This window comes from Gossypium hirsutum, chromosome D12 (genome assembly GCF_007990345.1).
Source record: "Gossypium hirsutum isolate 1008001.06 chromosome D12, Gossypium_hirsutum_v2.1, whole genome shotgun sequence".
In the NCBI taxonomy this organism is placed as follows: Eukaryota; Viridiplantae; Streptophyta; class Magnoliopsida; order Malvales; family Malvaceae; genus Gossypium; species Gossypium hirsutum.
The window spans coordinates 58177851-58199373 of NC_053448.1; the positions used below are offsets into that span (position 1 = coordinate 58177851).

Consider the following 21523-nt stretch of genomic DNA (forward strand, 5'->3'; position numbering starts at 1 on the left):
TTCAAACATAAGGCCTAAGCCTACAGCATCCTTATTTGCCTAAAACCCACTGTTTTCTTAATTAGTCTGTAATCAGGCATCTTTTTCTGACTTTCTTGTCCTTAATGCTTTTTTGTGTGTCAAAAGCTCATGATTGTGATTTAACATTCTTCAAAGAAATCTCCAGTTAAAAAAAGAACCAAGTAGCTCAGAAAACAAGAAATGGAGATATTGACAAATAGCTGTCACGTGTTAATTGAGTAAAATTATTTTTAAGAATCTATAATTTAATTCCCAACAAGAGAGGCTCAAGTCAAAACCAGTTGGTTGACAAATTGACAAGGGAGAGGCTTTTCATTATAGATACAGCTCAAAACATGATATTTGACTCTCAGGCTGCTTATAGCCATTCCCAGACAAGCAGGAGAGAAAAATGTCTTACATTTAGATAATATAATGTTTGCTTTTTTGTCACTAATTGGGCAGCTTCCACCTTGCCAAGTTTTTTTTTACAGCAAAAGGTAAACGATTGCCTATTGTTTATAGCTTGTAAGTGGCACCTCGCCTAGTTGAGCTCTCCAATAGAAGGATATCACATAGCAGTAGACAATACTGATCCTTGGGGCACATTCAATGGATTATATGAGTGGAAACTTCATAGCTTCTGGGAATTTTTGTCCGTTACTTTGCAGATACGAAATGCAGCATAACACATAGTGGCATTACCTATTACCGTCAGTGCAGCTTGAAGAGCCACCAATACCTACAATTCATTGGCAGAATGGAGTGATTTAAGACACTCTGTTTCTACACTCACGCTGTGCACATCCATCTCACAAGCTGAGAGGCTAGAGTTCTTAGTCATCAACCATCACTCATCAGCATAGCAGTCTAACTGTTAGTGAGCTGAAGTATGATCATCTTATGCAAGTACGTAATTAGGCAGAACATGTAGGAATGCATAGCAAAAGTACATTAAAAACCTGAATAAAATGGCTAGATGATCAACAGGTACTGTTTTATTACAGAATATGGCTTTTATGGATACTGATACAAATATATGGTCCCTGATAAGAATATGCATAACAGTGATTCATCTGAAACTATTATGCATATCTCTAGGTCTTATTTCCTGTTAGATAAATCCAAATTCATCAACCCCCAAGTTCAGGCACTATGTTTATCCTGTGTTATGTGGATCAAACATGGTTAGGTGGAAAAGATTCCCCACCTTTTGAGTAGTATAAAATAGGTAAACTTGGCTATTTCCACGTCATTATCAAAAACAATATTCAATGTTTCGGTTGCAATAGTATTACATTAAATCTTTGGTTTCTTAATTGTTACATTCACAATTTTGTCATGATAAGCATTGAGGTTGTATAGGAGTAAAAACTAAAAAAAGACGACACTTGTATCCATGATTCAATGTAAAGCCAAATGTCTCGTCCTAGTGTTTCTGTACCAATACATCACCGTACCTCAATTAATTCAAACTAGTCTTTGCATTTTTCTGTAAAAGAAGAAGAAAGCAGAGTAACTTCTCAGTTCTCACCTCAAGGGATTCAGAATTGTAAAAGAAATGCCAGGTACACGCACAAAATGCTCCACCGAGTAAAGGTACCTAAAACAAACAATTAAATCAGGAAAAAATAGAAACTTAACTTATAGATGCTTGACATGACATATCATTCAAGCCTAATCACATTGAGTTGTAAAAAACGGATAGGACTCAATTCCGGTCTATTCCAAAGGATAGATCTATCTGCAAGTGTCACGGACCGCAGTTCAAAGCCCGTGACAAGCGCACCAAATGCATCCAATGGAGGTCTGTTGCTCAGATGGGGATCATTTGGCCTACGAGAACTGGCCCGATTCAAAGAGCTGTTGGACAGGCCTGTCACATTGAAGCCTGATGGGCCCGATAATGAAGATAGGACTAAGTAGTCTTAGAAGTTCTAATTGTACACAGCTTCTAATTCTGTAAAGTTAGAGTCCTAATTGAATACAGCTTTTAATTGTAGCTATCGGTTTTGGGGGAGCTCAACTATAAATAGAGAGCCTCCCCCTCATTTGTACTCCCTCCTGAATTGTTTCATTATTCTTTGTGAATAAGAATTGAGAGCATTTACTCAAACTTTTCTCTCAAGCGTTCTTGCTTTTGTTCATCTTTCAAAGATCGTTCTTAATTCGTTCTTCCGCTGTTCTTCATGGAAACTTTAAGGGAATTCTGTTGAATCCTTTATTGTTGCGAGTTGAGCTGACTTAGGCGTTTTTACGGTTGAATCCATTATTGGTGGAAGTTAGGCTGACTTAGGCGTTTTTAAGCCAAGAAACTGCCTAAGGCCGCACGGATGTGTGGGAAAACTCCAAGTCCATGACAAGTGGTATCCGAGCCAAGGTTTGAACCAAGTAATATTCGAGTTGTTGGTTCAAAGGCACCGTTGGGATGTCGAAAGAAGAGTTCGAACAAAGGTGGGCGAGGAAGTCTTTAAGGGAGACAATATCGGCAGTAGAGGAACGTGTGGGTAAACTCGAGGGATCCATGGAGGATGTAAAGGAGGCACTCGACGGGGTCGAGGATCACATAGCAAACTGGAAGGAGCAGTCCAGAGACTATGTAAAGATGTCTCTTGATTCCACCATGGACAAGGTAAACGAGTTGTTTAATTCACACAGGGATAAGCTGTCGGAAAGGAATGATGCTCTCGAGGCCATGATGATGGCTTTGAAGGAGGAAACAATGGCCACGACGAGGGCTTTGAGCACAAGAATAGAGGAGCTCGAGGGAGAGCTGGCCTTGGGTCAAGCAGCCGTGGGGAAAGGAGTGGCAAATGCAGCACTCAGTAATGAGGATGTCCCAAAGCCGAAAGAGTTTGTGGAGACAAGGTCTGCATGTGATGTGGACAAATTTCTTGTGGAGGATGGAAAACTACTTCCGTGCCAAAGGCATCATGGAGGATGCGGTTAAGGTAAACACTGCTTCAATGTTTCTTACTGACATTGCACTTTTATGGTGGCGAGATAGGACCACAGATAAAAGGCAAGGTGAGATTGGGACGTGGCAAGAGTTTCAATGCGAGTTGAAGGGACAGTTTTACCCAGAGTTTGCCGAGGAAGAAGCTCGGGCAAAGTTGCAAGGGATAATGCAACGGGGCACAGTGGGGGAGTATGTTCGAGAGTTCAAGGAACTCATGCTCCAAGTTTCAGATGTGGCCGATGAAGAAGCATTGCTTGCTTTTCAAAAGGGATTGAAGCCGTGGGTCAGACAGGAGGTGGAACAAAGAGGTGTCCAAAAGCTGTCGGAAGCCATGACGGTAGTTGAGTCCGTGGGCAAGCTTGGTCTAGGGAAAGACAAGCTTGGGTCTTCCAAGTCCGAGGAAAGAGGCGTATGTGAAATGGATCACAAGGAAGACCTTGTTGATGGCAATGGCAACGGCGACAATGGTGGTAATGGGAAACCACGCGTTGGGAAGAAGAAACCCAAGAGGAAAAGGGACAAGCTGAAATGATTTCTCTGCGACGGTCCACACATGTTGAAGAAATGTCCAAAGAAATCCGCGCTTAAGGAGAAGCCGGTGGGTAAGGCCTTGGTACTTGGTTCGAGCGCAAGGGGTGTCGAAGCCAAGGAGGCCGAAAGCGAGAAGAAGCCAGTGGAGTGCTTCTTGTGTCATGGTCCGCATAGGTTGCGGAAGTGTCCGAAGAAGTCTGTCATCGAGGGGAACGATGGAGCAGACAATGAGCCCAAGAAGCTTTGTTCGAGCAAGGGAAAAGCCGAAGCCAAGAGGGCAAAGAGGAGCAAAAAGAAGCAAGTTAAGTGCTTCTTGTGCCGTGGTCCGCATGAGTTTCGGAACTGTCCAAAGCAAGTCGGAGTCGAAAGAAAGGCAACGTCTGAGCTTGGTGAGTCGTCGAAGGGGCTTCCACCCAAGGAAGAGGTGAGTTTGTCATCTAACTTAGTGGAGAAAGTTGCGATGAAAACAGTGAAGCTGGGACCAATGAGGCTCAAGTTGAGTGAAGTATTAGAGTTAGCCGAGTCATCGACAAGGCTTCCACCTATGGGAAAGGTAGGTGGTGCATCAGACTTTAAAGGAAAAGAAGCGATGCATGTGGGACAGTTGACCAGAGTAAATGCGACGAGCAGGACGGCTCGAGTTAAGAAGCGACAGAAGCCGAGGCAAGAATCCCAAAGAAAGGGAAAGGCTAAGGCGACGAGACGAGACCAAGGCGAATCAAGTCAGTGCCATTCAGAAGTCGCAACGAGGGCGTTGCGAGAATGGGTGGGGGAGAATGTCACGGACCGTAGTTCAAAGCCCGTGACAAGCGCACCAAATGCATCCAATGGAGGTCTGTTGCTCAGATGGGGATCATTTGGCCTACGAGAACTGGCCCGATTCAAAGAGCTGTTGGACAGGCCTGTCACATTGAAGCCTGATGGGCCCGATAATGAAGATAGGACTAAGTAGTCTTAGAAGTTCTAATTGTACACAGCTTCTAATTCTGTAAAGTTAGAGTCCTAATTGAATACAGCTTTTAATTGTAGCCATCGGTTTTGGGGGAGCTCAACTATAAATAGAGAGCCTCCCCTCATTCGTACTCACTCCTGAATTGTTTTATTATTCTTTGTGAATAAAAATTGAGAGCATTTACTCAAACTTTTCTCTCAAGCGTTCTTGCTTTTGTTCATCTTTCAAAGATCGTTCTTAATTCGTTCTTCCGCTGTTCTTCATGGAAACTTTAAGGGAATTCTGTTGAATCCTTTGTTGTTGCGACTTGAGCTGATTTAGGCGTTTTTACGGTTGAATCCATTATTAGTGGAAGTTAGGCTGACTTAGGCGTTTTTAAGCCAAGAAACTGCCTAAAGCCGCACGGATGTGTGGGAAAACTCTAAGTCCGTGACACAAGAACTTGGTACTTGCTACATTAAGGTTGAGTGATCAATTCCAGTGTAAAGGTGTGTTTTTTTTTCTTTCAAAATAAAACACTTCACAGCAGATTACAAAAAAAAAAAGAAAAGAAAAAGGTTCCATAAACAATTCAAGCATCAATCAAAAAGCTTTTTCTAAACAACTCTAGACTAAGAGAAAACAAGAACTTACAAGACTAAGAAGAAAAACTCACCATTCCCCAAGAGAGACCCTTCCATGATTCAAACCCAGATTTCTCTCCATATTGCCACACCAAAGCCATTGCTGTAATCCTTTTGACAAAGTAATATCATTAACACAGTAACCAACTCACGAGAAGAATAATAATTTCAATTCAGAGGATACAAAGGGAATCATAACAGTCAATACGTTTTACTTTTATCAAGTAGCAGCCCAATGCACATCAATAGAAGGAAATATCCGAAGACAAGAGAAGAAAATATCCTCACCATTCAACAACACTGGACACGTGTATGGCCCAAGTGGGAAGAGACAAGGCATTAGCGGGCTCACTGAGCGGCAAAGAAGTGCCTAGCAACAACGGCAATTCGGAGGCCGAAGCGGAACCCGCAAGAGCCAAGGCCAGAGCTGACCCGACTATACCAATCATGGGTTTTGGCTTCCAATTTAAGCTGGGAATGGACAGGTTTCCAGTCAATGGCCTGGGTTTTTTAAGAAATTCGGGGCAACGAAGAGTTGGAAGGGAATGAGTTTGTTTGAAAATGGGTAGTGGAGAGCAGAGTAAGGTGGCGTTCGCCATGGAGATTTTGGCGGTGATCCTTTTAGTTGGTCGGATTTTCTTTTAATCTTGTTAGTTTTAGTAGTTACTTCGTAAGGACCCGTTTGAAAAGCCCTTTTTCCTTTTCGGCATAAATTAGATTCAGAAATGTTAGTTAAATAGTTGGTCCAGTTCAGAAGATAAGGTTTAGACAAGGGTGTGATTTAAAAAGTGTACATTACTACAAAACCAATTTAAAATGTCATAATAACTTTTTTGTCCCTTCAATTATACAAAAAAAAAACCTTTTAACCCTTTATTTATTTTTGGCCTTTTTTCTTAACTCCCTTAAATTTATTGACATGGCACGTAGACCACACTTTTAGAGAAAGGGTAGATGGGTGGCAACACTCGAGAGCTCTGGCCGGGAAAAAAAGGGAGACCCACAAGCGCACGACCCACCGGCAAGGGGAGGGGGAGAAAACAATGGGGGAAGAACCATAGGCCAAAGAGCCGCTGCTGCTGACCAGCAAAAACACTCTCATTTTATCTCTAAAAAGTATACGACATCAAATAAAAACATATACATGTCACGTTCTTATTGAATATAATAATTTTGGAGTCAAATAAAATAAAACTGATAATTTAAATGCCACTTTTAAGTGGAAAAAAAAAGTGATATAATTTGATGGCAAATTTCTCATTGATTTATTATAATGTTTATATAAAAAAACAATTTTCAAAGTGTGAGGTAAACTTAAATATTATAAGATTTGTATCTATTTATTTTTTTACCAAATAATAAGATTAGTAGTTTAGTACCTTGGAATCCGTGAACCAGAGAATATGAAAGTGCGGTTTAAAAATGTCAATCTTGGGCAAGGAAAACACCCAGTATAGAGAACGATGTGAGCAGATCAGCTATAGAGAACGATGCTCCTGTACTTGGTAAATTACTTATCAGCGACCTAAGCAAGGACCACGGTTCTCAGAAATCACCTATTGAGGCCATCATAACTGTAACCAAAAGGGGGAAAAAGAGATTCTAAATATCCACTGCTCAGGAATGATTATGAACCCTGTGTAACACAAATACAAGGATTTCATTCTATTTCCAGGAGGGTACACACTCCATCTGCCCTACGATGATCCGATTTTTCAAATTTGTATCACAGCATAGGAGGATGGAGTCACATATGAAACCCCTCATTCTCCCATTATTCTTTTTTCTTTGCCCAAATCATGACCAGAGCGAAGCCCATCAATGACATGATCACAGTCTGCATATCCCAAAAACAATACAGTTAAATTACGACCAATTCATCTTCACCGGAACTAACTATTTGGAACTTTGACATATACATAAAAGAAGAAACTTTGAGAAGATGGAATAAAGGAGCCCCTTTATCGGGAGTCTATTATACATAAGCATCTTTTTAACAATTTATGCGAAATGGTATCATAATTTGCATACTATTCCTTTGAGAAAAGGCAACTAAAAACAATAAGGGGGGAAAAGGTAAACAAAAGGCTTACCGAGATAGCTGGAGGCACACTGACAAGTGGATCCTGGAAGAACCTATTAGCAAGTGCAAGCGCCAAAAGACTGCTTTGCATTCCTGCCAAAGTAAAGTAATATATCAGCAATATTGCAAACTAACAAGCGGCAAAAAAAGGGGGTCTCACTCTCACCTGTCTCGAAAGATAGTGTTCTTTGCAATGCTTTCACATCAGGTGCTTTATGGAAGAGTGAACCACTGAGGAAATAACCAGCAATGAATGCTGATAAATGGAATGCAACAATGAGCAACGAAACAGTTAAACCAAATGGGGACAAAACCGAATTGATGTTAATAGCAAGGGGCGCTCCAACACAACAAGCTGTATCAAGTACAGAAAGCGGCGGCAGAAATGGTCTCATGGCTTCACAAAGACGAGGGAACAACCTGCAGACATGTTAGACAGATAAGAGATTCTCATAAATATCATCAAGTTCAACATTTGTTTGGGGTTAGAGTATCACCGATTCAAAAGCAATCCTGCAGTAATAGGAGCAATAACAATCTGCAGAATGCTAGAAACCATTCCCACTACATCAACCGGCAGTCTTTTTCCAATAAGCAGGAGAGACAACATTGGTGTAACAAAAACAGCAGTAGCAGTAGATAAAGATGTCATAACGATGCTTAATGGAGCTAGTGGTGGATCTGTCAAAAATGTAGCATAATTCGAGAGCTGGGCACCACTTACGCAGGATACCAACATAATCCCTGCACCTGATTCATTGATCCACATTCTATCAGTATAGACTCTCCAGTTTTTAACTCAAGATAGACAATTTCTTTGGTAGCATTGACCACAAAGACAGATAGACCTACCTAAAGGAGTAGGAAGACCAAACACTGTCACAGCAATTATTCCAAAAATATATCCAAGCAGGGGTTTCACAACAAATTGACCAACATAACCAGTAAAAATAGCATCTGGCCTTTTAAATGCTTCAATAAAATCCTTCTCACTGGAATTAACCCCCACTGCAAACATCAAAAAACCCAATGCAGGGGCATAGTACCTACAATGAGACCAAATAGTTAAAACATAAGCTAAGATATCAGTCCAAAAGCTCATTACTCTCTCTTATATATAGTGGAACTTTTTTTTCTTTTCTTTTCTTTTCATTGTAAATAACGTTAATTGATTTATCACTTGCATTAGGTTCTGGCCTCAAAAGCTACCCTACTTCTTCAAATATCAATTAAAACCAAAAAGTTGTAATGGATCTTAGATATAAATAAGGTAACAGGAATGAATGAACTAATCCTGATTTTAAAGGGATACACTTGAGAATGAAAATTACAGTTTCCACATCCATTTGTCCTAAAAAAAAGGTAAAGGATTATAATACATAGTGTAGACAACCTATTCATAGAAAGAATCAGCTAATGACCTGCTGGTAAACCATGTGAAAGAAGGCGGATACACAAGAGCCATAATTGTACTAGCAAGGACTACATGAGGCAGAATGGAATTTGATTGCTTCAAAATATCCACTACAGAAGCCTTCTTTTGTTTAACAATCTGAAACAGCACATACAACAAGAACTACTATGAATTTTTGCCCAAAATAGTTGATAATGCCACTGTCTGCAAGTACATATTGCAAAGAACACCAAATACTAAAATACAACAGGATCATGTTAGCAAATATAGGATTTGGGTATCAATTACAAGCATAAAGTTTTGACCTTTGACTGTTAGGTAACACATTATAGCACTCCATAAGACCATACAGCAAACAGGACAAGCATGATTATCAAACTATAAGAAAGTACAGTTAAGCTGAAATTTGAACACAGATTATGTTTAACAAAAACATGAGCACCTGATTTGGTTCCGGTTCAAATTCCTGACCTGGGTCCCTTTCAAAAGATTCTGAAACTTTCTCTGATGCACATTTACACTCCAAAAATTTAGAGCCCCTAACTGCAAAAAAAGGAACACAAACACACACACAAAGGATGAAAAGGAAATACTTTTAAAACATAACCCAGAAAACCCAGAACATCAAATGGCTAAAAAAAACCCAAAAATTAAAGGCCAACAAGAACAATACTTACACTGAGAAACGGAACTGAGTGGAACAGGAATATAGGAACATTGTGGCAAAACTGAGAACTGGACTCGCTTAGGTATATGAAAGCTATTGTTTTGCAAGAAAACATGATTGAATCGTGGACGCTGGATCAAGAACTGACCAGTGGTTGAACTCATCTTTTTGTTGGATTTTTTTTTGGGGGGGGGGTTTACTTTTCGTTTTTAACAATGGAATGGTTTGGTTTTCAGCGCTTTTCGTCTTCTCTTTAAATTCTATTTGGTAAGTGGCGTACGAAAATATTTAACGTCTCTGCTGGCGTGAAGGCAAAAGGGAAAGAACAATTAAAGAATTCACAACTTATTTTAATATTTATTCACTGAGATTCGTTAGTATATTTCTTTAATAATGGAAAAGTTCCAATTTTTGGTTTTATCTTATTTTGTCAAGGTATCTTAAGTATGGGTTGGGCACCTCATCTTACCCGATTACCTTCTGCTTTATTTTTACAGCTCAAAGGTCAACTCCTAATGGCTTCCAACAAAAATCCGAGTTAACTCGATTCAGGTATATATATGTTCTTTTTCAAATTATTAGTAGATAATTTTGGTAACTTTTTAAATTTGAATTCTAAAATCTCGAATTTTGAATCTAAACTAAAATTCTAAATTCAGAGTTTTAAATTTAAGTCTTAGGGTTGAGGTTAAAAAAACTATCAAATTATATATCAATAACATGAAAAAATTACTAAAATGTGCCCCTCTGTTTTATACAATTCTTTTTCTCTATATATATGATTAACTCTCATATAAGATTACAAGAAGTAAGATTGTTTAATACAACTTAACATGGTGCAAACTAGGGATATGCACCTTGACCCTCGAAAATGATAAATTTATTATTTAATTCTTTTAAATTTTATAAAATTACATGTTAATAAAATAGTAAAATAGTTTTTCAATTCTTTAAAGTTTTTAACTCGAAGCCTAAGTTACAATGTGATGGTTTTCTAAGGTGATGATTTCATCCCGACACGGTAGATAAAATGTATGAGTTTTCGAAAGCTATCGCATTACCATGAAGTCAAATATACCTTAAAACTATCACAATGCATATGTCAAACACAAAAAACAAATGAATCTTTCTCCCTAAATTTCTAACACCAAACACAAAAAAAAAATTATAAAGAGAAACAAAAAACGCGTAAACTTATTTCCCTAAATATCACAAAAATAGGACTAAAATCGAAAAAAAAACTCAAAATCCGCATATACTTCAAATTTACCTCTCATTTTATTGTTGACATTGACCAAAATATAATATATGGGTGTTGACTGGTTGTATTTCTGATGTGTGTTTTTGTGGCACATTCTCTGGTTTTAAAATTCAGTTTGAAACCTTAACTTGTGGGGCAATGGCAATTGATGCTTTCTCTACTGTATGCTTAACATTCAATCTTTGTCAATGTATCAAAAGTGGAACAATGATTTTCTTACATGTCTGCTTCACCTTCTTTTTTATTCACGGTAAGGAGTTTTTTTTTTTTTTTTTAAGAAATAAATTTTGATTTTTTTTAATAAAATGTTATTTCAAATTATTTTTCAAAAACCTTCATTTAACACACATATTTGAACATTTACAAATTAAGACTGGAAAATATTTTGGGTCTACATAAATATATTGACATTATCATCTAAGAAATCCCCTGGTGCTGCTGTTTCCTTGTTACGAAGAACTGAAGTTAAATATTTTAAATTGAGATAATTTAATTTTTAATAAAAAAATATATAATTAAAATATAATAAATGAAACCCAATTTTAAAAGTAAAAAAAAGAACCCCCAAAATTTCACCATATCGATTCCATCACTAAAACTCATTGTGTATTTTTGGAACATTAATGTGTTTTATGACACACATTATTATATGTTGGTTTTGGAAGATGGGATTATCTTTCTAATACAACCATTATGATGGCTTTGTCACATGTAACTCTGAAATTCAAACATTATTGCAACAAAAATAATAATCACAACAACTAAACACATACAAATAATAATTATCAAATTGTAGTTAGCCCAAATTATTATTATTTCTCCTCTTCAAACATTTCGATTTCAATGATTAGGTTAGATTCTAATTAAAATTTGAGCCGCTTTAAATAATGATTATTTTTATTTATAATACCTGAATTTTAAATTTTATCAAACTTTTTTTATCACTTAATTCTATCTATATTAATTTTAGATTTACTAAATATCACCTTTTAATATAATTATATGAATACAATGAATTAAACTTCTAATTAGAAAAATAAATATTTTGGCTTGGCTGTTGAATATTCTGCCATTTTGCCTGCCATCTAGTTGCTGCTAGTGTCTTCTGATCTTGAATTTGTACCCTTTAATAAGCCAATTAAATCTAAATTTCACTAGCCAGAGCATTTCCTCATGGTTGAGAATGGTTTGATACTAAAAAAAATTGATTTATTTCGGTTAATCAATTAGTTAATTAATCAAATTCGGTTGGAGGTTGGTTGATAATTTTATGGAAATTCGATTATTGGTTAATCTAGTTCGAAATTGGGTAATTAACCGAACTTAATAATTAATAATATAAATTATATGTAGTTTTAATTCGAATAATTCGGCCAAATAAATATTATCAACTTATTTTTTATATGTTTTATACTTGTTTTAACCAAAAACATATAAATTTTGGTTAAACCAATCGAATTAACCGAAATATTTCGGTTCAGTTAATTTTTTTTGAAAAAAATTCGATTGAGTTGACGGTTAAAGAATTAAAATGTTTAATTAATACTAATTCGATTTGATTAACCATTTGAACACCTCTATATCTCTATCATATCATATAAGTTTTTTTTTTTTTTTTGAGTTCGGTAAGGAAATTGCAAAGTTGGTTCTCTAAATTCTTTTGAACTCCTAGGAGCCTAGTTATTATTTTCCTCTTGTGAACAAAGACAATTATGCTTAACCAATTATCAATAATAATTAAGGAGGTAAATAAATAAGTTTGTTTATTAAATCAAATAAATAAGTATAAGTTAACAATTTATGTTGATTTATTAAATGAATGCACTTGAATAAAGGTGTGTTTGGTTCGTTTATGTTCATGAACAAATTTATTTATAGACTTATTTATTTAAAAATAATATTTTTCTTTATTTCTATATTTAAATTTAGTTGGTTTGTTTATTTAATATTTTTTGTTTGTTTGTTTGGTTTTTGTGAACATGTTCATTTAAGGTTTGTGAACTTATAAAAGAACATGTTGGAGAGTATTAAATAAACTAAGCATAAGCATACCAAATAATAAATGAATCAAATTTGGACATGATGTTGAAATTTTAAAACATGAATAATTTAAAAAAATAAACAAATAGAACTCCGTGTGTTGGCCTAATGGTTAGGGTGTTCACTGCCCCAAGTGTGACCTAGATTCAAGTCGTGTTGCTGTTAGGGCTTTGCCCTCTTGTAATGCACCAAAAAACAAACAAACAAACACAAACAAAACTCTGTTCGTTTAAGCCCAGTTCATTTGCACCCCTAATGATAACAACGAGTACATGTTTAATATTAACGAGGAAATAACCTAACCAAAATGAAACACTAGAATAATTAGATAAAATTGTATAAGATGTTTATTTTGTTTGTTAATTTTATTGTTGAATAGTTTCTTGAACTAACATATTAGATTTGATTTTAAATTTTGTGAGTTGATTAGAGATTTTTTTCTACTATTGATAATTTTATATATACCGATTAATATTTTTTAGGTTTTAAAATTGTGTAATTGTATAATTACAATTTATGTTATCAAACATGATACAACAATTTATGACGTAGTTATATTCTATCAGTCAAATATGTTTAGAAAATTATAATTCCTTATAATTATAAGATGGTGTAATTAGTAATTACATGTTTATTTAATTACTTCATGACATGTAAATACCCTCAAAATGGTTGCATATATTTAGGGAGAACAAATTTTGGACATGTAAATTGATTAGATTGATCCAATCAGTTTAGTTGATTTTTTTCCGTTATAGGTTCAATTTTGTTGGTTATTTTGGTCGGTTATTGGCTTTTGAATTTTTAAGCCAAGCTTACCAAAAAAGCGACTTAATTTAATTTTTTAATTATTTAAAATGTATTTATAAAATAAATATAAATTATTTAAGTCCAATAATCTAACCCAATAACTAACGACGGTCAAGTTGGTTAATCGGTTGAACCGATTAATCTAAAGTCGACTCATTTATGTTGTTTTTGAGCTCTAATTTAATTGGATAAATTTTTATAAATTATGATAATCAATTACTTAATCTAATTAAAAAACTCGATAAAAAATCAGATGCTCTCCTCTATATATTTTATTCCAAATCGATCTTATTCCGTATTGAATCGAATTCATAGGCTAAGAATCATGGGCTGATTCTTGTAGGTTTTTTTTTTGGGGGGGGGGGTACGAATTCTATAAAAGAAGAGAGAGAAGGAGAAATTGACCCTCCACCTACACAACTACCATAGCAACGAACATATTTAATCATCTTAGGTATAATACAATCACATACCACAAGAAAATTAAATAAAATATATTAAAAGATATAATAAATTAAAAACAAGTAGATTGAAGGAGAAATAATGGTTGGGAATGCAGTAGTTGGCCTGGCATTCCATTAAAGCATATATACAAAGTATTTCATTCCAAGCAATGTGTATGGCACTAATGCTTTAAAGTGTTAAAATGACGTTGACATGGCCACATGGGCAAGAAAAAGATATATCAAAAGGGCTGTGAGACACCGTTGTTGGGGACCCTGTCAAAAGCCAATGACACGAAGACAAGGTCCAGCCATGGCCATGCTTACTAAGTTCTTCATATACGTTAAACTAATCTGCACTAAATATTTAAATTAACTTTCACCTTTTTAGCTTTTCTTTTCTGTACTCTCTCTTGACCATTTGATTCATTCTTCTATGTTTTCTAACCAAAAACCTTGTACTCTGTCAAATGCAACAAGACAACAGTCTCAAGTTAAATAAAGTATAAAATAAAAACCCCATTAGTGTAGAATTAAAAATTAAATCTTTTTTTGTGTGTGTGTGGCTGAAACCAGGACGTCACATGGGAAGCTTTGAAAAAAAAATGGCGACAGTAGTGGAAAATACTGTATAAACACTTTTAATTTGTTTCCTTCAAAGATTTCTGCTTATAATGGAAACATAAAAGGAAATGGTAATAAAATTGACATCTTATCTAATTGAATTTAATGAAAAAAAAAAAGAGTCCCATTCAGAATGGGTACATGGAAACTTCAGTCTTTAATGCAATAAAAAGAAAGGAAAGGCACAACTCAGTCAACAAAAGACCAAAAATAAACCCAAAAAGCCAAAGCCTAAAACCCCCATAATTTCTCATTCTTTTACACGGCTTTGGTTTGGGTTTTTTTTTATAAACATATTTAATTTTTCTTTTATTTCTCTGCCAATTATTTGGTGGTGATGAAAGGTATGGGTTGGTGGGAGAATAAATGCTTTTAATTTTACAGACAAAACCAAGGCCCTACCTTTACACGGTGGTGAGTGAACCAAGACCACTTTGGGGTTTTCATTTCATTTTCTTTTTTCTTTAATAGAAAAATGGGAAGGGAGAGACTGAGAGACGGTTGTAATTTTTTTGGTAATGGGATTGAAAAGAGCTGAGCTTTGAGATGGAAAGAAATGCACATGCACGTGGTTAAGCTTCTGTTGGTGCCAACCGTTTAGATAATAAATATTTTTTACATTATATGGTTGGTATTAAATTTGCTCACCTGTTTTCCTTTCCAGCCAAGATGCCTTGTTCATGTTATTTGTTTGCACTTGTTTGAACTCACCATTTTTATTGCATTTTTTTCTCCCATGCTTTATGCCTTTTTGTTTTCGTTTTTTTTTGTTTGAACTCTCTTTCTTCTGTCTACAGCAAAAGGTTGAGATTTTTAGCTCAAACCCAGAAAAAAAAAGGTCAGATCTTTGATTCATTGAAGAAAGTGGCTTTGTTGAGCAAATGTAAGTAAAAATGTCGGTGTTTGGACATGATCTTGATGTTTTGCCTTTGGTACTCAAGATTTTTACAAATGCAAACAACAAGCTCTGCAATTGGAAAAGCAGGATAGGGGGATCTTCATTGAATCTGGTTCGATAATGCCAAACGGTTAGACTCGAATTTTTATGTGCTCTTGCTGTTGTTTCGAGCATGAGAAGGATCCATCAATTCATAGTTTCCCATGCTTTGTTCTTCCTGATTCTTTCTTGTTTTGGAATCAGAACCCTCTTCACCATTTCTTTAGCTGCAACTGAGAAGGAAATTTTGCTCCAATTTAAAGGAAACATCACTGATGATCCTTACAACAGCTTGACATCTTGGGTCCCAAGTGGTAACCCTTGTGTGGATTTCAGTGGTGTGTTCTGCAATCCTGAAGGATTTGTGGACAGGATTGTTTTGTGGAACACTAGCCTCAGTGGTCGGCTGTCAGCTGCCTTGTCTGGTTTAAGCTCACTCAGAGTCTTGACATTGTTTGGCAACAGGTTTTCAGGTAATATCCCACAAGAATTTTCACAGTTACAGACATTATGGAAGATCAATGTGAGCTCAAATGTATTGTCTGGTTCCATACCAGATTTCATTGGCGACTTACCTAACATTAGGTTTCTTGATTTTTCAAAGAATGGTTATACTGGGGAGATTCCGTTTGCTTTGTTCAAGCATTGTTACAAAACAAAGTATGTTTCTTTCTCACATAACGGTCTTTCGGGTTCCATTCCGGAGTCCATTGCGAATTGTAGTAACCTTGAAGGGTTCGATTTCTCGTTCAATAATCTTACTGGTGAATTGCCTTCTCGAATTTGCGATATTTCGGTATTGAAGTATGTATCTGTTGGTAGCAATGCATTGAGTGGCAGTGTGGTGGAAGAGATTTCAAAATGCCAAAGCTTGCTAGGCCTGGATCTTAGCAGAAATTCATTCACAGGTTTTGCACCACTAGGAGTACTTGAATTTAAGAACATTACTTATTTCAATGTTTCACATAACAGGTTCTTTGGTGAGATTTCTGTGATTGGAACCTGTAGTGGGACATTGGAATTCATTGATGCTTCATGGAATAGTTTGGATGGGGAAATCCCAACAAGCATTTCAAGCTGTAAGAGCCTCAAAGTTTTGGACTTGGGGTTCAACAAGCTTAATGGGACCATACCAGCTAATATCGGGGATTTGGGAAGTCTTCGAGCAATTAGCTTGGCTAATAATTCATTAGGTGGGACAATCCCAGCAGGATTTGGAAGCATTGAGTTGCTACTGGTCTTAGATTTGCACAATCTCAACCTTGCTGGTGGAATTCCTGAGGATATAAGCAATTGCAGATTTCTTCTCGAACTGTGAGTATAAGCACTATCCTGATGTATTGTAGATTTTCTTTGGCATTGCTTTGAAGTAATTCTAAGAAACTTCTATATGTTGCTGCAGGGATGTGTCTGGAAATATGCTAGAGGGACATATTCCGGATTCCTTTTACAACATGTCAAATCTGGAAGTTCTCGACTTGCATCACAACCGGCTGAATGGAAGTATCCCATCTAGTCTGGGGAACTTGTCAAAAATCCAATTGCTTGATCTCTCACAGAATTCGCTTTCGGGGTCAATCCCCCCTTCACTTGGGAATTTGAATATGTTAACTCATTTTAACCTTTCCTACAATAATCTCTCTGGTGTCATACCTACTGATCAGACCATCCAGTCCTTTGGTCCATCAGCATTTTTTAACAATACTGGACTCTGTGGTTCCCCTTTGGCATCCTGTTCCGGAAGTGCCACATCTTCCCCATCTGGTAAAACCGAGGTCCTTAGTGTTTCTGCAATTGTTGCCATTGTTGCTGCTGCTGTGATCCTTACAGGGGTTTGTGTGGTAACCATCATGAACATCAGGGCACGCAAGAGTAAAAAGCAGGAAGTGACGGTGGTTGTCGAGAGTACACCACCAGGTTCATCAGATTCGAATGTTATAATCGGGAAGTTAGTCCTCTTTAGCAAAAGTTTGCCTTCTAAATATGAAGATTGGGAAGCTGGCACCAAAGCTTTGCTTGACAAGGAGTGTCTAATAGGTGGAGGGTCAATTGGAACGGTCTATAGAACTAGCTTTGAAGGAGGGATCGCAATTGCAGTAAAGAAGCTTGAGACTCTAGGGAGACTTAGAAACCAAGATGAATTTGAGCAAGAAATCGGGCGCCTAGGTAACCTCCAACATCAAAACTTGGTTGCATTTCAAGGTTATTACTGGTCCTCTTCAATGCAGTTGATTTTATCTGAATTCATCCCGAATGGGAATCTCTATGATAATCTACACGGAATGAATTACCCTGGTACTAGTTCAGGTGTTGGTAATACCGAACTAGGTTGGTCTAGAAGGTTTAATATTGCCCTTGGAACTGCAAGAGCGCTTTCTTACCTTCACCATGATTGTAGACCTCCAATTCTCCATCTCAACATCAAATCAACCAACATACTCTTAGACGAGAACTATGAGGCCAAACTATCCGATTATGGTTTGGGAAAATTGCTTCCAATTTTGGATAATTACGGTTTAACTAAATCTCATAATGCAGTAGGATATGTGGCACCAGAGTTGGCTCAAAGTATGAGACTTTGTGAGAAATGTGATGTGTATAGCTTTGGAGTAATTCTTTTAGAACTAGTAACTGGGAGGAAACCAGTAGAGAATCCAACAGTAAACGAGGTAGTGATTTTGTGTGAATATGTTAGAGGATTATTGGAGAGGGGCTCTGCGTCAGCTTGCTTTGATAGTAGGTTGCGCGGTTTCGCAGAAAACGAACTTATACAGGTTATGAAGTTGGGGTTGATTTGTACATCAGAGGTTCCTTCAAGAAGACCAAGCATGGCCGAGGTTGTACAAGTTCTCGAGTCCATCAGATCTGGAATTGGATCGTAGTGAAAGTGCAAAATGTTAGATATGATTAATACTGCAAAGGGGACACAGTTGCTACTGGTTAGGGTAAAAAAGAATAGCTTAAAAACAAGATCATTCTTTTGTATTCATTTTGCTATTACCATCATTGATTTGTTCCTCTATTTGTAATCTTGTGCAATAAAAAAGGGTACTCATTTATGTGTATTCTTCTATTTGTTCAGTTTGAACTGTGTAAGTTAAATGAAACCTGTAAATAGCTTGAAAAACCACCAGCATAATGTCAAATGAGTTTTCAATCAACAAAAATCTGCAAGTTATTCACAATCATAGAATAAAACAATAGCATTTTCATCAATTCAATTTACAGGTTTCAGAAACTTTCTGAATCCGATCAGTAACTATAGGGATATCTTTTTCTGTCAATGTAGCAAAACAGAAGCGGAACCATCCCGGTTCAATACAATGGCAACAAGACCCTGGAGTTACATTAACCTTAGCTATATTCAACAACTTATCCCACAGCTCAAGTTCGCCCTTCTCGCTGTAAGAGCGGATTAACCCGCTCATATCAGCCCAACAGTAGAAACCCCCACTACTCTTTATGCACTTGATTCCCAGTTTTTTCAACCCAGCAACAAACAGAGCGTATGTTCTTTGAAGCCTTTCTCTATTGATGGTAATGAATGTTTGAACAAATTTTGCATCAGATAGCATAGAAATGAGCAGACACTGGGTTGGGGAAGAAATAGTTGAGAACCTCGTCAACTTTTTAGCAGCAGCCAGAACCTCCTCATTATGCGAGTAGATAACACCAACCCGAAAACCTGGAAGAGAAAGGTCTTTTGACAAACCGTATACTAGATGTACTCTTTTCCGATCGACATCATCCAGGTCCATGATTTCTGCTATGCTCACAAATTCCTCATTTCCATGAGTAGAACCAGCCAATATTTCATTAGAGACAATATGGATGTTCTTCTCTCTGGCAAAGTCTAGCAGGCTGTAAAGTGTGTCTCGACTTAGAAGATTGCCAACAGGGTTTGATGGGTTTGATATTATTATCCCACGCACTTTCAGTCCACGTTTCTTTGCCTGGTTGAATGCTCGATCAAGAGCAGCTATACTTAAATTGAAGTCGTCAGCACTTCGACAAGGAACATGTATTATTTCCACCCCGGTTCGCCATTTTACATCCCTGTCATAACTGCATATTTTGTTCAAAACATCAGTTTCCTTGTTGGATACTTGGTTACCAGAATGAAAACTATGGGAATGGCGGAGACAGATGTTACCCAGGATAACAAGGTGTTGGAACAAGAAATGCATTTCCAACATCTGCTAAGCAGAAACTAAGAATCTCGATTGCAGGAGTTGAACCAGCAGTCAGTACTACCTGTGAAGGGTCGAAGGAAACAGCTTTCGCTGTGACTTGAGACATGAATCCTGCTACAGCCTGCAAAGTAAAAACAGTTCAGAACACAATCATTTCAATCATTTCAAGTAGGGATTGTTTACCAACAAAATTAAAACATTTCCAGAAGGAATCATTAGATGAGCAGGACCTTCCAAGGTTGATAATTGATCCTTGAAACTAATGGCCCAAGATGTCTATATCACACTTTCAAGGTATGCATGCTAAATTTAAAATTTTACAAACAATTTATACTGGTCAAGGTATTCTTCCAACATATCATATCACCTTAAAATTTTAAAATGCACCTACCATGTGCACAAGTTAAGAAGATTTGTCAGTTTATGATCATGGGCATACATGAATTCAATTAGATTTTCAATTTTCATCAAACCCTACACTGCAAGTAATTGAAGTATGTGATACATAAGTCATGAGACAAGAAATAACACTTTATTTTAAGTGGTGAAATGAAATGGAAATTACACGACTTCAATGCACCTACATGCTTTAATGAATGTCATTGTATATACCAACAATATATATATCACTGAATAAGAATCAAGAGCTAATGAAGTTAGATTTATTGTTTTCTTATCCCTCTTTTATTGAACATAGAAACACTAAACCAGAAATCCTCATCAAGTCTTCTCGAAGAAACAAACTTCTACTCAGACCTCCAATAGTAAAATTCAACATATTTGGTGTTTGCAACCTTACTCTCACTTGATTCCTCATAACATAAGCTTTTTTACTAAAATTTTGGTGCCAGCATTATTAACAGAGACAATAAACCTTAACCATAGCCACACACAAGCAGTCCCTAATCCCATTAGCTCTAAGTAACAGTATTTTTGCATTAAATAGATAGTGAATAGTGATGCTGATAGCATTAAACTAAGTCTATTTACCACTTTGAACTCCATCAATCCATCAAAAGGCTGGTAAGTTGCAATCCTGCTAATGCTCAGCTCTTTCCCATTTCTCAATATCACTTGCTCTGCATTTTCTGCTAGCCAATGCTTAACCAAATCCAAAGACAACTGAAAAAACAAATAAAAAAATGAAAAGCTGAACCATAAAGCATATTATGATATTAACAATTATGAAAACAAATAAAGTAGAAGGAACCTACCTTGTTTTCTGCTAAACCCAACTGGATGATCCCATTTGGATTACTCAATTCATCGTACGGATCCTCCTTAACTCGCCTTAGTCCCACATAGTACGGAGAATCCGCGCCTTTCACAATCCTACTAACCCGACCCGAAACGGATACGGGTCCACGCGGACTTCGCGGCGATGGCAAACCCCGAGACAAATTACGTGTCAAAGCAGGAAGCTCCGCCAACTTCCCGGACGACGCCGAACCGGTTGTTGAGTTTAGACCCGGGGAATTCGAATTGTTCTGGTCATCCAGATCATTACGGTGTCGCTTCAAATAGAATTGGAGAAAGTAAAAGAGGGCGCAAGGTATTATGGAACCTAAGACTAAGCCTCCTCGTCCTTGAACAACACCTTGTAGAGGAACTATCACTCTCATGGCAGCTCCTCCTCCCCCTCCGGTGTTTTCCTTTTCGGTATCGGAGCTCCGAGACCGGGAATATCGGGTTTGTGTCATTGTAGTGAATTCATGGCCATATAACTAACAAAAACGAATGAAAAATGGGAATAAAAAATATGGGTTTTCCGATTAATGTTTAATGGATGAATAAAAATAATAGCTGTGTGGTCTCTCTTTTGTGCTTTCTCTTCCTTCAAACCTTTTCTGGTTTTTTTTTTGGAATAGTTGTTTTTTTTTTTATATTTTGAGGGGGAGAATTATGGGATACAGATTCTTTCTGAGCCAGTCCTTGCTTAACGAGAGGGATTTTTTAGATTTTTGCGATTTAGCTGTTGTGATTTTC

General features: G+C 36.8%; 4 protein-coding genes across 9 annotated transcripts; 1 reads left to right on the forward strand and 3 right to left on the reverse strand.

Annotated features, from left to right (window-relative positions):
* Positions 1-306: 306 nt before the first annotated feature.
* On the reverse strand, positions 307-6404 carry LOC107946975 (uncharacterized). 3 transcript variants are annotated; one of them, XM_016881491.2, is made up of 4 exons: positions 5354-6378; positions 5098-5176; positions 1535-1603; positions 307-742 (listed from the first exon to the last, which is right to left on the reverse strand). In XM_016881491.2, the coding sequence occupies exons 1-4, from the start codon at positions 5662-5664 to the stop codon at positions 635-637; spliced, it is 567 nt and encodes a 188-aa protein (XP_016736980.2). In that variant the 5' UTR covers positions 5665-6378; the 3' UTR covers positions 307-634. The 3 variants fall into 3 exon arrangements, with proteins under 3 accessions (XP_016736980.2, XP_040963351.1, XP_040963352.1); XM_041107418.1 differs by lacking the exon at positions 307-742 and adding an exon at positions 1229-1438 and having other exon boundaries at positions 5354-6394; XM_041107417.1 differs by lacking the exon at positions 1535-1603 and having other exon boundaries at positions 5354-6404.
* A 140-nt stretch (positions 6405-6544) lies between these two features.
* LOC107946974 (probable sodium/metabolite cotransporter BASS6, chloroplastic) lies at positions 6545-9587 on the reverse strand. 3 transcript variants are annotated; one of them, XM_041107414.1, is made up of 8 exons: positions 9240-9587; positions 9005-9105; positions 8570-8700; positions 8001-8194; positions 7646-7898; positions 7315-7568; positions 7159-7241; positions 6545-6902 (listed from the first exon to the last, which is right to left on the reverse strand). In XM_041107414.1, the coding sequence occupies exons 1-8, from the start codon at positions 9391-9393 to the stop codon at positions 6840-6842; spliced, it is 1233 nt and encodes a 410-aa protein (XP_040963348.1). In that variant the 5' UTR covers positions 9394-9587; the 3' UTR covers positions 6545-6839. The 3 variants fall into 3 exon arrangements, with proteins under 3 accessions (XP_040963348.1, XP_040963349.1, XP_040963350.1); XM_041107415.1 differs by having other exon boundaries at positions 9034-9105; positions 9240-9489; XM_041107416.1 differs by lacking the exon at positions 8570-8700 and having other exon boundaries at positions 9240-9551.
* Positions 9588-14674: 5087 nt separating this feature from the next.
* LOC107946972 (probable LRR receptor-like serine/threonine-protein kinase At1g12460) lies at positions 14675-18409 on the forward strand. Of its 2 annotated transcripts, XM_016881487.2 has the most exons (3): positions 14675-15034; positions 15205-16658; positions 16747-18409. In XM_016881487.2, the coding sequence occupies exons 2-3, from the start codon at positions 15478-15480 to the stop codon at positions 18224-18226; spliced, it is 2661 nt and encodes an 886-aa protein (XP_016736976.2). In that variant the 5' UTR covers positions 14675-15034; positions 15205-15477; the 3' UTR covers positions 18227-18409. The 2 variants fall into 2 exon arrangements, with proteins under 2 accessions (XP_016736976.2, XP_040963347.1); XM_041107413.1 differs by having other exon boundaries at positions 14675-16658.
* Positions 18410-18532: 123 nt separating this feature from the next.
* LOC107946973 (probable aminotransferase ACS10) lies at positions 18533-21487 on the reverse strand. Its single transcript, XM_016881488.2, has 4 exons — positions 20752-21487; positions 20528-20659; positions 19498-19658; positions 18533-19409 (listed from the first exon to the last, which is right to left on the reverse strand). The coding sequence occupies exons 1-4, from the start codon at positions 21235-21237 to the stop codon at positions 18557-18559; spliced, it is 1632 nt and encodes a 543-aa protein (XP_016736977.2). The 5' UTR covers positions 21238-21487; the 3' UTR covers positions 18533-18556.
* Positions 21488-21523: the final 36 nt, after the last annotated feature.